Source organism: Armigeres subalbatus, unplaced genomic scaffold (assembly GCF_024139115.2).
Source record: "Armigeres subalbatus isolate Guangzhou_Male unplaced genomic scaffold, GZ_Asu_2 Contig41, whole genome shotgun sequence".
In the NCBI taxonomy this organism is placed as follows: Eukaryota; Metazoa; Arthropoda; class Insecta; order Diptera; family Culicidae; genus Armigeres; species Armigeres subalbatus.
The window spans coordinates 440,024-456,411 of record NW_026943162.1 but is presented as its reverse complement, the minus strand read 5'-3'; the positions used below and the strand labels follow the sequence as shown (position 1 = coordinate 456,411).

Genomic DNA, 16,388 nt, shown 5'->3' with positions numbered 1-16,388 from the left:
TAATTTATGCTACAATTCGACCCGGAATACATAGGATTCATTGAAGAAACATGTTCATTATCACGGGAAGTAAGGAAATATGCTGTGAACAGGTTAGTAATTTGAATAATTAACTTTTGTTCGATGCTGTTCGATGCATTCGAATGTTGGTGGGAGAGGAGTGCGGGAGGTGTGGGGTTGGCCCGTGGAAGGTCCGATGCCATATTGGCTGCCATCGTGGTACTCTTCCAACTATGTCCTTAAAGCCATCATGGATGGGGCGCAGCCAACGTGCTGACCTCTGAGGTTGACTCTCCCGTTGTATCAATTTTATTTTGAAAAATGTGCTTGCAATTCATAACTAACCAGACAGATGACACCATATTTGGAGAAGTTTGGTGATATTTCTGCCCAAATATTCATCAGTCAAGCGAGACTATAAAAGATAAGTTTTTTCAGGTGAGATGGTGCATTTCAAATTTGACATATTCGGTGCGACAGCCTACGGTTGCGTGATAGTCTGAAAATGGCAAAATTAACTCTCTTATTACTGACTACATGCCTATTGGCAAGCTGTTTACACGCAGTTCCTCTGAAGGGAGACGATCGCAAGAGACTCTCAGTGGAGGCAAGATCAGACGCCTCGGAAATTCAACTTTTACGCTTCGAAAACAATCACAACGCACTGGACACCTACCAGTTCAAGTAAGTCTTCCGCTAATTAGTTAATCTTCTCATCACTGGCAACGAATCGATTGAAATTAGCTACAAAGCAATTCGTGATTCGAGCATTCTATCGTGTCATGGTTTGTTATTTTATATTTTTCGGAATCATCTTCTTCTAATTATTTAATCCATCTCCCACAGTTACGCACTAAGCGATGACCAAACACGTGACGAGGTCGGAACGCTCAAGGACGGTAAAGATGCCGAAGGCAACGATGTGCGCTATTACGTAGTACAAGGATCCTATTCGTTCGTCGGAAACGACGGACAAACCTATTGGGTGCATTACACGGCCGATGAGAACGGATATCATCCTCGAGTGGGAACTGGGCCTGATCCGGAGAAGAAATTTTAAGCAGCAGAATGAATTCAGATCAGAAAACCCATAAATTCAAACATCTACATTCAGTTCAAATGAAAGATGATATGGAAAATACAAACACCCATGTGCCAAATTTGTTTGGTCAAAAGCAACGTTATTTATTTATTTACTTCATCTGCCTACGTGATCTGCAAGAAAACTTAAAACTAAAAATTGTATGTCGATAAAATATTCTTGAAACGTTGCATCGACGCTAAGATATGCGGTATTTCGAAAATTTCGTTTCAGGTGGTTCGAAACGAAATTCCGCGGAATTTCGCGGAATTTGAGCATGGCGAAATCTGATTTCTTCATTTTGTTTCGTTTCGTAAAATTACAAAATTTCGCTAGAAAAACCAGCTTCTAACGAAATTTAACGGAATTTCGCGGAATTTCGAAACAAATAACTTAAACCATACTTTATATTATCAAAATTTTTTTGGCTGCTGAACTAAACCATAAAACTATTTTCAAAACTTTAGTTATACATTTTTTCTATTAACGCTCAATTCTTCTTCTTCAATGGTTCTACATCCCAATTGAACTTGATCTGCTTTTCAACTATTCTATTATTACTTCCTCTGTTATTAATTGAAAACTTTCCTATGTCCACCATTGCATGAGTAGGTATCTTATTTTTTTCTTCCTAAGTAATGGAGGGAATCTGCTCAACATACATCCTGGGTTGGACGTCCAGGGAGTGCAGGTTAGGGACCATCAGCAAACGACCCGCTAAACCGTTTCCATTGCCCAAAGCCCATCGTCCCTTCGGTACAACCAGAAAGTAATGCTTCAAAGGGGCCAGTGCACAACGCACCTCGAGGTTGGCTGACCTCTTATTTGCGCCTGAACAAGCCATTCCTCGAGTCCACGCGCCACCTCCTGTGTAGCTCCGAGACGATTTGGACAATAGCCGATAAAACGGCCTTCTAGCCAACTTCATCTTTACACATCCTCTGGACTAGGTTGTCCAACTACCCTTAGTGGAATTGTCACACGCACGCTGCCATTTGACCATTGAGGCCAACCAGGCAGTTCTACGGATGCCTCTCGTGCCGCGCATTTATAAACACTCTATGTCTTCATCGATAACGATGTCAATAGGCATCATACCGGTGATGACGCAAAGTGCATCGTGCGACACGGTACGGTACGCGCTCGCATATCTTAGGCACATGAGCCTATACGTACTTTCTAACTTCGTTCTGTAGCAGTTAATACGCAGGGCCGTGCCCCAAGCTGGCCCCCCATACCTCAGTATGGACAGAGCGACACTAGCCAGAAGCTTGCGCTTGCTGGCATAAACTATAGCTGTGGATGCACGCTTGCAGGCCTTATTGACGTGGCTACCAAAGGTGAGCTTATCGTTAATCATTATCCCCAAGAGTTTGATGGAGCGTTCAGAGGTGACCGCGCAGTTGCCTGCCCTTATCACCGCTCGTTGCTCCGACTTTCGGTTGTTACAACAACCACCTCAGACTTTAATGGTGAGCCTGTTCTAATTTCCTGGAACTCATCCACTCCTCTTGGTCTATATGCCTCGCATATTGGTCTATATGGTTTTGGTGGTATTTCCGCTTTTGGCAATAGGACCAAGCTCTGCCTTTTGCATGCTGCAGGGAAGACTCCCTCGTCCAGGAATCTCTGCATAACAAATCTGAACATCTCGGGAGTCTCAGCAATGGCCGCTTTGATGGTTACCTACACTAAGGGACTAATCTCAGTCTTCAGAGCGGCTCTAGCAGCCACGAACGCCACCCGTGCTCGCTGCATCCGCCTCCGTGCCCGTAGGCAGGCGCGGCGCAGGTTCCCAATTGCTTGAGTCCACCAGTAAGTCAGTGGCCTCTCATTCCTAGAGTGGACTTTCCTAGACATGGTGGCATTGCATCCACGCGAGAGTACTGTCACCAGCTGCTCGCCGCTCAGACCGAGAGTATTGTGCTCGCGGCGGGCGCTTTTTAAACACCTCGTTGTCGAAGTACGATGTCTTCCACATTCGAAGGCTAGGCCTCGCCCTTCTTCCGTCCGCTGAATGCTGGTCGTATAGTAGCTACTGTAGCGAACCGCCAGGTGGTCGCTGTGAGTGTAGCCATCATCTACCCTCCAGTTTGAACTACTCGTTTGACCAGGGCTTCAGAACGTAACGAATGTATCTTGTGTGGCAAGACACCTTTGACCAAACTGAGAATCGAGCTCGCCATCTCCGGACTGACAATCCTACGCCTTTGCTTGCATAGCTATTTGAGATGCATACTACATAGCCTTCTGAGTCGACAAATACGTATTTAGTTTTCTTCTATAAAGCATCCTCAGTTTTTTTAGTAATATTCAACAGAAAACGAAAAGTATCTTTAACTATTCTATCCTATTTGTGTAAATTTAACCAGATATGAATCAGTTCACTATAACTTTGTCAAAGATGGAAAGTCGTGTCATGGATTCCAAGAGCCCTTTTGAAGTCCGAAGCAAGTGAATAACTTTTTTTCATCCAAAGTAGAATACACTCAGTTCTTTTTATACACGGTTGGTTTTTACTCGATTACGACCTTTAGCGTCAATGAAACTATGAGTTAACCCTATGAAAAAATTCACAAAAAATTAAAGAAAATTCAGGTGAAATTAGGGTTTTAAACAGGCATTGCAATTTATCCCATCATTCAATCTTCTGAGCAAAGATACTGATGATATGCTGGGATATCGATCTTAGTTATCTATCTGCTCAGTAAATAAAGTGCAATGTTCGCCATGGAGAAAAGTTTTTTCGCTAATTTTGTTGTAGCAACGCCCTCGCAACGTGAACAAACCCCGAACCACGCTGGCTATCAGGATCATCATCAAATGCTCAAATGATAATATCTTTCCAGAGTGCTCGTTGATTAGGGATAATATCTTTGCACAAGCAAAGATTATATCCTGTGCTCAGATGATATTGCAATGCCTGGTTTTAACGAAATTTGAAACGAAAAATCACACAATTTCTATATTTTTATATACTTACTAATATAAAACTGAACTGATTGATCAGATTCGGGAGCACACGCTCCACGATGTATTGCTTTGAAAGCGGCACAAATGCTGAGGTATTGCCTAATCGCCAATGGTATAGGGCACTGCACGGAAACATCTCTTTCTCTTTCGTTCCTCATAAATTTTGACGTTTACTGGCCTTGTTGTTTTCTAATTTCTTTGCAGCGAGAAAGAGACAAAGCAGTCCGTGCAGTGCCCTATATAAACAGGAATGAGGCGATTTATCACAGACTACTACTTCTCTTATTATAACTCTTTTTATCGCAAAACAGTTATTTGACTTTGAAAAGTGAAATCGAAATTCCGAAATTATCGCAAAACAGTTATTTGACTTTGAAAAGTGAAATCAAAATTTCGTACATAATATAAAAACCAATTTAATAAAAATTCCGCGGAAAAAAATAAAATTTCGTTTCGTTTCGAAAAATTTGAATTAAATGGACCCTGATTTCGTATCGTTTCGAAGACTCGAAAGTAAATCTATATTTCGTTTCGTTTCGTTTCGAATCAATATAGACATTATAAATTTCTTTTCGTTTCGTTTCGTTAGGAAAAAGTGTGTTATCGCATACCCTTAATCGACACAAAAGTCAAAACCGTTTAACCCTTATGTGAGGTAGCCTCACACTTCAGGAATTAGATCCATGTATTTTTACATATCCGATGTTTTTCAGGATTTGGGCAAAGAAAAATCCCGTCTCTCTTTAAAAACACCAAAATCTGACGGAGAAAATTCTCCGGAGGTTTAAAGTAGCCTTAAAAGAGAGACGGGGTACCCGGATACCCAACCGTCTTAAAATGGGAATTTATGTGTCTGGTTTATGTATGTGTGTATGTTTGTGTGTGTCGCTGTATCTTTTTATAGAGGAATGAAGGCAAATCTGCAAACAGACACCTGAAATTATCACTCAGGGAGTGGGGTTGAATAAAGGCCACGGACCCACTAAACCCACCCAGGCAAAGGAAGGTTACTTGAGTTACCCTCTCTACTAATACCCTGGATACCCCCAGGAACTGCCTCCCAGCATTACTTCTGAGGGACAGGCAGTACTTAATGTACTCGCTCATTCACGCTCACACAGGCACTCATCCCGTAAGAGGCTTACCCTGACACTCTTTCTGACGCACCATATAAGTCTTACATGGATGCTCACCACTGACATACCATGTGAGTTTAATCTGGGTGCTCACCCTACCACCTGAGACTTATTTGGGTGCTCACTCTAGCACACCCTGCTACTCCTCCTGACACACGCTCTGACACCCCATGTGGGACTTACTTGGGCTCTCACTTCTGACATGCCATGCGAGGCTGACTTGGGTGCTCGCCCTTAACATACCTTATGAGTCTGTCTTGGTTGCTCACTAGACTCCCTTCTGCCATGCCTCGAGGTGTCGATAGCGATAGGTACCAACAGTTCTACGCTACGACCCTCCTACCTCGGCATGTGCAGTCCATACTAACACCTATGCAGTCACTCTTCTGCCATGCCTGGTGGTGGCGACTGCGGTTGCCACCCGCTGCGGCACTCTTCGCTTACCTCGACATGTGCAAACCACTCATTTTCTTCCCCGCGCTCAGCCTGTTTTCGCTCTAATTAACCAATCACAAATTAGTCATGCTTGTCGACTGCTGCTCGATGCGCCAGATTCTCTGCAAGCTGCAGGCAATCTGAGTAATTGCAGTCGAAACTGCGTTCCACTTCTCCACCTCTCTGGATCCATTCTCTGGATAAGGGTATCTGGGTTTGTGTCCCGACTGCAAACGTCTAGCATAGCTTTTCTTTCGACGTCGAAACAAGGACATACGAACAGTATGTGCTCTGCAGTTTCATCAACACCTGGGTAGTCAGAGCAGACGAGGCATGCCCAAACCTGTGGGGTCTCCCTATCCAGCTAGATATGTTAAGTATCAGCCGGAGGTTCCACCTACAGGGGTTAGACAAAAAGGTTAAGATAGGCAAAATTTTGTCGAAGTTCAAATCAGCATAACTTTGCGTAGAATAGTCCGATTTTGATGAAACCGGGACCATCGGACGCGGAAACTCTTCTAGTATACTGTCCTCATGCAAAACTTCAGATTGGCCATTGGCCACCGGAGATGTTCTGGGTTTTCCGAGGGTATGTAAAAATGCATTTTTCTTATGCTTGTCATTTTTTGTGACGTTTACTTTCCTTTTACTTTGTTTTATGCTTTCCCAGAAACTAGAACTAATATGCTGACCAATGCTGGCTGCAGATCGAAAATCCTTTAGGTATAAGCAGAGATATGGCATTTTTCATGAAAACGGTACGAGATGGGCCATACACCCTGAACAAATGTCACTTTCGCAGAACACCCGGAACCCGCTACAAATTGACCAGAGAGTCTTACAGTCCTCAAAATGTATTTTTAATAAAGATCCTATATTAATTGTCCTTGGAAAACATGAATTTTGACACCCATATATGGCTCCAGATGGTGCCAAAACCGGCACCTCCTGAAAGGCCCTTGGAACCTGCTATAAGGGTGACAGTGGACTCTATCATTCTGTAAATGTTTCTGTATTCATTGTCTCGCAAAGCCATGAAGTTGGATACTCATATTTGCATTATTCTGATCTGTTATCATTTCATCATGTTCCCGGAACCGTTTTTACGGAAATGGCCATATCTCTGCGTAGTTTTGATGGATTCTCGATCTACAGCTACCATTATTGGTCGGCATATTAGTTCTAGTTTTTGGAGAAAGCATAAAATAGTATAAAAGTAAACGTCACATAAAATGACAAGCAGTGAAAAAAATGCATTTTGAACATACCCTCGGAAAACCCGGAACATCTCCGGTGGCCAAGGGGACAGTATACTAGAAGAGTGTCCGCTTTGATGGTCCTGTTTTTATCAAAATCGGATTATTCTACGCGAAGTTATGTTGATTTGAATTTTGACATAATTTTACCTATCTCAACCTTTTTGTCTAACCCCTGTACCTTTAGAAGAGTTATCCCTCTCACGCTGTCATCTGGCAACCGAGGTCACCCTAGTTGCACGCATAGTCAACGTGGCTGACGAAGGTCAGCTTGTCATTTCACCGGTCTTGGTGCGTCTGACACTTGACTTTGCCTTATCAGTTTTCACCAACAAGGCCTCGCCTCTGTCCTTAGCTTTCTTTACGGGTCAAGATGCGTTCGACTTCCGCTTTGCCCTATTGACCAGCTGCCAGTGATTTTCGGTCCCTTGTGCCGATGGCACAGGCCGGCTGGTACCCTCTTGCGGCCCGGCGACTTGCGTCTGGTTGGTGCCTTTCGCCTTCGGGTTCCTCCGCATCCCGATCTGCTCCGTCCAGACGACGTTTTGCCTTTTCGTACGTCGTTTGGCTTTGCATTGAGCGCCTTCGCCGGATTGCAGTCTCAGCCTAGCTGTTGACCCACTCGCCATTTCGAGTCAGTGTCACCCGGCTCTACTAAGAGAGTAGAATGTCAGACTGCCAACCCTCGCTTTAATAATATTACGATATCCAAGACAAGGTCCGTTAACACGCGGCCAGAATGGCATAACCAGGATATCGCTGGCATTGATCCTGATGTGCCAATAGGCACTCCTTAGGCTCCTGTGCACTTTGAGCGGCACACGGTCGCTTTGATACGGCCTGCTTGAGGACACATGCAGCTTTGTGTAGAGGTTTAACAGAGCCCGCTGCCAAGCCCTACCACGTCCTAGGCAGGCCCCCTAGCTCGCAGAGGTCGTGGGGAGGGGTCGTTATGTCCTAGGACATAGTCCCTGCTGCCCTAGGTTTGCACATGTCGAGGTAAGAGTGTCGCAGCGGGTGGCAACCACAGTCACCACCACGAGGCATGACAGAAAAGTGAGCACATAGATGTTAGTATGGACTACACATGTCGAGGTAGGAGGGTCGTAGCGTAGAACTGTTGGTACTCACATGGTATGTTAGAGGTGAGCACCCAAGTCAGCCTCGCATGGCATGTCAGAAGTGAGAATCTAAGTAAGTCCCACATGGTGTGTCAGAGCGTTAGTCAGGAGGAGTTGCAGGGTGTGCTAAAGTGAATACAAAATAAGTCTCAAAGTGGTGTGCTAGAGCGTGAATCAGGTGGCAGAGTAAGCATTCAAGTTAGTCTCACATGGTGCGTAAAGGGTAAGCAGCCAAGTAAGACTCATATGGTGCGTCAGAAAAAGTGTCAGGGTGTGTCAGAGGTTATGTTAGAGAGAGCACCCAAGTAAGCCTCATATGGGAGGAGTGCATAACATTTTGTAAGACAATATAGCATTTGATATATGTATTTTGAAATGTTTACGTCCTTCACATTTGAGCGAATGTAGACTCTTCGCAGTAAAAATAATGCGAACATCAATGAAAAGAAGACGATTTGATATGACACAAGCTGCGCATATGTACATCGACTTTTTAAACATTATAGTCAATATGAATGTCGGGTGGTTAATACCTAAAAAAAGGTTATGAACTTTGATTAACCTGAACATTAGAGAATGAAAAATGAGAGTAATGAATATTGGTGGATTGGGAAAGAAGAAATGTGAATCGCATTTGAATTCAGTTTCAGAACTATATATCGCTTTCAGCACCAGCAAAGTAGTACTTTGTGCAACTAGTTGAAGAATACAACGAGTTGAATAAATACTACGAGATCGAGTTTTGTACACGCTATTTTTTGCAATGACGAAAAATGAACTTTAATATGATGTTTAATACCAAAATTGTACAGTCTTACTTACTTCACATTCTTGCCAATAAATTACGTTGCTGCAGTGAACAATCAGATTCCATGTTATCGCCCGGCATTGCATAGCTCGGCATACCATGAAGCGATAGATAAGCTTGCCTTTGGAAAATTTTGATGCGATGTATTTCATTTATTACGCGACGAACACTTAATCATGCTGATTGAGCAAAATGTAGTCTTGTAACTGCTGTTCTGATGTTTTTCATTATGGCATCCATTATATAATATATAATATGTAGGGGAGGAGGTTCGGTTGTGGGCACCGTTCGGTTATGGGAACCCCTATGTATCTTTTGACAGATAAGAGATGCTGTCACTCTGACAACCGTCATTTGTTTGCTATAGTAGCATGATGTTTTGTGCTCAATATCAAACCGGATGGGCATCTCTACTTTGAACTAGAAACAAATCAATTTTTTGTACACGAAAAACAACACGAAAGTTTGTTTTGGCCTTTTTTAAAGTGTTATAAATTGAAGTGATTTAATTCAAAATGCGAGTTCTCGTGCGTATTTATACAGTAAATTTAATCTATTTTGAGGCTCAATGATGATTGCCATCAAAATTTTATCGCGAATTTTTTTTTCTTCACATTCCAAAAAGGCTGCGGAATTCGGTTGTGGACACCCTTATTGGTACGGTTATGGGGACCCTCATTTTATTGATAAATCATTCAATATCGTTTTAGTTGTCCCTTAACTTATTTTTAATAACGTTTTCATGCAGTTTTTATAATTATTTAAACATAATTGAGTTTATTTCATATTTTTGGTACATTCAAAGTTAATTGCCTATATGAGGGTTAGGGTGGCTCAAATTAGTATGGGAAAAACTTTTTTAAATTTTTTCGATGGGCCGCCCTCTTATTTGGTTCTATTTGAGGCCCTGATGCTCTGGACAAAATTTCAGCCAAATCGGTCAACGTTTGGGCGGTGCTAAACTCGTTGGAAGTTTATATGGGGAAATGTATGCAGAAACATCCAAAAACAGTGATTTTCAGTTGGACGACACAATTTACGATCAAGAAGCACGAAACTCATTCAGATCTTGAGATTTAATACAGAATGTTATGCAGAAAACCGCGAGAAGATTAGAGTTTGCCTGGCTAAGTTAGCATTTCTCTGAAGTAGAGTTTGAGCAAATTTCGTTTCTTTTATCTTTGAAAAGAAATAAATTCACCCTACAACACTCCAGTAAAATACTAATATCTTTGTCTAATAAACTCTAATCTTCTCGCGGTTTTCAGCATAACATTCTGTATTTAATTCTACAAGAACTGAATGAGTATTATGGTTCTTGATCGTAAATTGTGCCGTCCAACTGCAAATCACTGTTTATGGATGTTTCTGCATACATTTTCCCATATAAACTTCCAACGAGTTTAGCACCGCCCAAACGTTGACCGATTGGGCTGAAATTTTGTCCAGAGCATCAGGGCATCAAATAGAACCGAATGAGAGGGCGGCCCATCAAAAAATTTGAAAAAGTGTTTTTTGAGCCACCCTAATGAGGGTATTAAGCCACCCGGATTTTATTTGTCCTCTATTTTGCTCCCATCACTTTATTCGGATGTTGAATGTTTTTTTTTTGGTTTTTGTAATACAAATGATTGTAAAAAGAATTAAGTGAAGTGAAGTGCGCGTTAGTGGATCTAGTGTTTTTTTATGCGAATGTGTGATATTATGTAAGAGTCGAAAGACCGAAGTGATCCTGATACTTGCAGTTCCAGTTGAAGGAAACCATAAAGATAAGTTTTAAATTTTCTTTCGTCTTACTTTCAACAGCAAACATTAAACAAATTGTTTGGTTGCATTATCGTTCTGCTTAATTTTTGATACAGCCTGTGCTCAGGCTCACTCAGCCTGTGCTCACTTAATTGTTCGATGGCTACTCTTATTACCGGCCGCGCAATGCAGAACACAATATTTCGGTCGATCGCGCGGTAATTCTGCTGTCCGAAACAAGAGAAATCACGCACTGAACTGATTTTTATCACCGGCCTCGCAATGCAGAACACAATATTTCGGCCGATCGCGCGATCGTTCTGTTCTCTTCTGTAGTTCTTAAATTGATCTGCATTAAATTATTTTGAGAAATTCTCGAAGATTCACGAGTAAAACCAAAAGTAATAAAAAAATAGAAAATCTCATTGAAATTTCCTGATTTCTATGCCATTCTTAAATTCTTGCAAACTATTCTGATGCCTATTTAAATTTTCATGTTTCTGTCAACAAAGAGGAATATTTCGTAATTTAGAAATACAATTTTTATATATTTATGTTCTTCTTTTCAATGGCTGTAGATATAGAACACATGTTTCATAAATTTAACACGATTCATATATGTCCGTATATAAGGAATAATACATAATATAACACGTACAAATTCAATCTGGATTTCTAGAGAGTATGAATTTAAAAAAAAAACTGTTTTTAATCAAGACTTCCCAAGCAACCAGAAGTTTCGATTGTACTTAAATGTGTTCCTATTAAGTTCCAAGCACCTCACCAGAACTTAACAAAATTAAATCACCGAAGCCTACCCAATTTTTTTTTTACAATTTATGTAGTTATGGTCCACGTCACTATAATGGATGTTAGTGACTCCTTTTGTGCTGTAATTATTTATTTAGGATATTTGAAAATCAAACATTTATCTTAGATGTAAACATTTTAAAGTAAATACAATGGGTAATACTTTCTTTTACTTTTTATCTATTTCCAGGCTATTTGTTTGAAAGTTTCCTGTTAACTTTCTAGTTTGGAGTCAATAGTAGAACCATTTAGAGTCTGAAAAGGCCAAACACTAAAAATAAGACGCTTTGTTTGTTAAAGTCAAGCTTCATCTTTTTTACGGCTTTCCACAACATCTGTAAACTTTCTATATTCGTATAATACACATTGCATTTTTTTTTAAATAATTAGAGTAAAACTAAAAAGATTGTCTGGTTTCAAGCATTTTTCTCTTTTTCGTATTTAAAAAAAATCTTTGAATGGTTCGTTATTATAACTGACGACTTACGTTAGCATTAAAATCTTGATCAAAATAATACAAAGCATGGTTTTTTTTTATCTTTTTGAGGTTGCATGGGTCGCATCACTTACCAAGGTGAATCCTGATCTGTGCAACTACTTACCCCATCCAACTAGCATAAATCCCTCCTGTGACAACTGTGGAGATGCAGAGGTGATCTCGGTCTCTAGTAACAACAGATGTCACACCAACTATTCCTTCCCATCCCAAATGACCGTGAGGACGTGGCCCGCGCTGTTATCGATCCAATAAATACTGTACTCTTGACCTGTGTACATTGAAGTTGGAGAGCTAATCCCTAGCCCCAAATATTGGTTTCTTTGTGCAATTTCGATTGTTCTGATCAATCACGGAGTAGCAACTACGAATTGTGCGGTCATCAAGCTCAAGCTCAAGCTCTATATGCCGGGTATTAAGCCACCCGGAGTGGAAAATAATTACTATGTCTGAAACTCGATTATGCATATATACAACATGTGATAGATTTAGTTCGGAAAAGGTATTGGAGGGTAACCGCCCCTTCGGTGGGGTTTGATCCCACGAACAGGGGTCGTGGGATCAAACCCCACCGAAGGGGCGGTTACCCTCTAATACCTTTTCCGAACTAAATCTATCACATGTTGTACATATGCATAATCAAGTTTCAGACATAGTAATTCATATTTTTGTTCTTGGGCATGTCTAGTTATTATACATACACTTTTAGGAACAAAGCGTTGACCGATTTGCTTGCAACAAGTTGCATTCGACGGGAAATCCTTTACCATTGTTTCCTTTTGAAAATTAATCAGATCGGACTATGGGATCAAAATTATGACCAAAATATGATTTTTTTTTAATGAGCGAGAAAGGCACTATTACCGCTAGAGTAATTAATCAGGATTTTTTTTACTGTGATGCATACCAACAAAACGTAAATCAATGAAAAATTTGAACCCATTTACCTGAAGTGCTATTTTAGACCTTTCTTATGTGATTTTTTTCAACATCCTCCTCAATGCACCGAGGAGGCATCATAACGACTAAAATAAATACTCCCCTAAACAATTAGAAAATTACCATAAAAAAATAGAAAATTGCCAATAAAGAAATCAGGGTATGAGCAATAAATAAATATAAAATTTCCACAAATAAAACAAAATTTCCATAAACAATTGAAAAATTTCCACAAAACAAAAATAAATAGGCACTTTTAAAAGCAAAAACTGCAATTATAAAAGAAGAATTTCCCATAAAAAAAATAAAATGTTCCGTGAAAAAAATACAAAATTTCCATAAATAAATCAATATTAGCAATAAAAAATTATAAAATTTTCCACAAAATAAATATATTTTTCCATAAAAAAATAAAAATTTTCCACAGAATGATCAATAAAGAGCAATAAAAAAATAAGAAAATTTCCATAAAAAAATATAAAAAAGCATTCAAACTGTGTTTTTTTTTTCATAGATGACCCTTTCTTTAAAAGCGTTTAAAGTTCATGTAAAATTTCATCAGCTTTATTGCTTTCTTGTATTTTTTTATGGAAATTTTCTTATTTTTTTATTGCTCTTTATTGATTATTTTGTGGATTTTTATTTTTTTATGGAAAAACAAAATATTTATTTTGTGGAAAATTTTGTATATATATATTATATATATATATATTGATTATTTATGGAAATTTTGTATTTTTTTCGTGGAACATTTTCATTTCTTTATGGAAAATTCTTCTTTTATAATTGCTATTTTTGCTTTTAAAAGTGCTTATTTATTTTTGTTTTGTGGAAAGTTCTTAATAGTTTATGGAAATTTTGTTTTATTTGTGGAAATTTTATAATTATTTATTGCTTATACCCTGATTTTTTTATTGGCAATTTCCTAATTGTTTATGGAAAATTTCTAATTTTAAATGGAAATTTTATTTAGCTGCCCATCATAACTGTTAGGTGGATTGATTTGATTTTTTTTTTATTGTTTCCTGGCTATTAGAATGAATACACTATTCCTTGTCTTTAAATCTGGGTGGTTTTTATCCATACTTCTTTATTTTTAGCTGAGTATTCAAAGATGCCCACAACCGAACCATAAAATGGGAATGTCCAAAAATGTCAAATTTCTAAAATGTCAATTTTTTTCTAATCAATGAAATCATACTAATTTCTTCGCTAGTAGTAAGGTTATATGTCTAGCTTTCATTGCTGTAGAAATGTCGGCATAAGATTAACCAGGGCCAACGTTATGGACCAAACACAAAAGGGTGCCCACAACCGTACATCCTCCCCTATAAAATAATGTGTAATGCAATTGCTAACAACAACATTAGCAGATGTAGGTAGAGTCTATCATTATGCGTCATTACGTAGTGAAGCTGCCAAAAACAACTTTTGAATACCCTTGGGTTTCAAAAGGATTATAAATTCAATTTGAAACATGTTTAAAAGCAATGTTTTGCTGATATCAGAAACAATGTTCAGTTATTCACAAACGTAATATCTATAATAATTCACCTCAAGCAGAAAAAGATAAATATTCATTTATCCATATATTTCTGTTCTCAGCGATCATTTTCATAACAAGCTATCTGTGCCCGGCTATTACCCACATCCGGTATTTTATCACACAACAAACAATAACACTATCACGGCGCTACATCAATGACAAATTTCAATTAATTCCCAAGAGTGACAGCATTACCATTTTCCCACATTCTTACCTCATCGATCAATTCAACTGTTTATATCTTCGGCAACATAACATGCTTTTTGAATATATTTAATTATCAAATAATGTACAACAAGCTCGATAGGAAATTAGTAGTCTTTTAACTGAATAAAATTAGATACGGTTTGATTTTTACCACTTTAGATGATGACGACCTTGCGTTTAATATTGCACTCTTCCCCTTCTACATAATTTGCATTAAGTATTATTCCAGGCAAACGTATTATTTTTGTTAAAAGGATTCACGTCCACCATTACTTTATACTTTTTAAGAAAGGATAGTCCTTCCATAGGCCAGTAGTTTGATGTATGATTTCAAAGATAAAATGATTTTCAACTAAACGCTTTCGATAGGAATTGCTGTTCGCGATCCAACTAAAAAATAAACACTGTACTCTGATATTTTCATAATTCGACAACACATTTTGAAAATCAATAACATCCAACACTATCGAACGATCAAGCTGAGAATATCCTTCAACGTATATTTGAACGCTGCTCTTTTCAGACGCATAGGGTAAGGGAGGTATTTTGGATCACTTTACTGCCGTTAAACGCATAGATGTCCCATGTATAAAGGAAATCCCAGCAAACATGGGCCAAATATGCGTATGGCGGCAGTTTAGAGATGGTCGAACAATTTTCGAATAAAAGTTAGATTTTTAATAATGTTTGATCAATTCCCTATGCAACGAAAAGGTGGTGAAAGCAGGATTTGAAGGTAAAAATGTCGTAAATCTCACCGAAAGAATTAAACTATTATAAACTAGTCGACCCGGCAGACGTTGTCCTGCATAGTAGGCGAAAACGCGCGTTCTGGACTGCCAATGCGAAGTTTCCATACGATTCTTAGTTTTAGTTTTTAACGATTTACTCAACCTTACTCGTGATTTTCCCATGAGGAAATATCATATAAACCCGTCGGAAACGATAACGAACATATCTGCTGAAGGAATGAAGAAAATCCATCCAGCCGTTTTCGAGTTATGCGGATACGAACACAGACCATTTCATTTTTATATATAAGATTCTGAAGCTATGTTAGATTTAATTTTGGACCACCTGTTTTTATTTTGGGCCACCTATTGAACATATTTTGGACAACTCGAATAATTTTGTACTGCTTGCAAAGTTATGTTACTATCAGATTATATTAGTGATCTCCAGCATTTTCGGCGTTTTATTCTTAAAGTCCTTGTTAAGCAACACATTTTTATAAGCACTCAAAAGCGTATTGAAACTAATATCAATTTCAGTACCAGTCGGCACAGCATCATCAAAGCAAAATAAAAGCGCGGCCCATGGTCGTGATGTATGCAACTGGTCATTCCTACACTGTCAATTTGTTTTATATAGTTTGCCAGATTTGTTCCATTTGCGTCATTGATGATATATAGTAGTGGGTTTCGGTTCTTCCTTGCTCCTTGCACATTATTTTTCCAAACGAAACATAATCGTAGAACGCGTAACTCTGTTGCATTGGCAAGCAGCACGGACGGAGAGCTCTAGAAAAGATTGGTTCTTGTCATGGAGCGTATTGAAATAATGAAAACAGTTACATGTTGGTTCAAGACTAAAGATTTGCAATATTTCTTAAAATCGATTACAAACTGTTGGGCTGATTAATCAACATGCGGTTTTCGTTGAGTGAAAGATGTTGAGCAGAGGCGCGGTCACGTGCCGAGCCGTGGGTAGGACAAAATGTCGAAAATACATTTTCTAGAACCAAATAATATTTCGGAACGTTGTCAAATTTCAACGTACAACGTACTTACATAAAAAAATGAAGGCGAAGCTGTGCATGTTCTACCTAATTCTG

At 39.1% G+C, this 16,388-nt stretch overlaps 1 protein-coding gene across 1 annotated transcript; it reads left to right on the top strand.

Moving 5' to 3' along the window:
* Nucleotides 1–466: 466 nt before the first annotated feature.
* On the top strand, nucleotides 467–1,175 carry LOC134204127 (endocuticle structural glycoprotein SgAbd-5-like). Its single transcript, XM_062678957.1, has 2 exons — nucleotides 467–684; nucleotides 847–1,175. Exons 1-2 carry the CDS (start codon nucleotides 506–508, stop codon nucleotides 1,058–1,060), a joined length of 393 nt encoding a protein of 130 aa, XP_062534941.1. The 5' UTR covers nucleotides 467–505; the 3' UTR covers nucleotides 1,061–1,175.
* Nucleotides 1,176–16,388: the final 15,213 nt, after the last annotated feature.

Bases quoted from the DNA above. Each gene is read 5' to 3' on its own strand.
- LOC134204127 (XM_062678957.1), top strand. From the start codon at position 506: ATGGCAAAATTAACTCTCTTATTACTGACTACATGCCTATTGGCAAGC. The intron at 685-846 runs GTAAGTCTTCCG...CATCTCCCACAG, and splicing joins CTGGACACCTACCAGTTCAA to TTACGCACTAAGCGATGACC.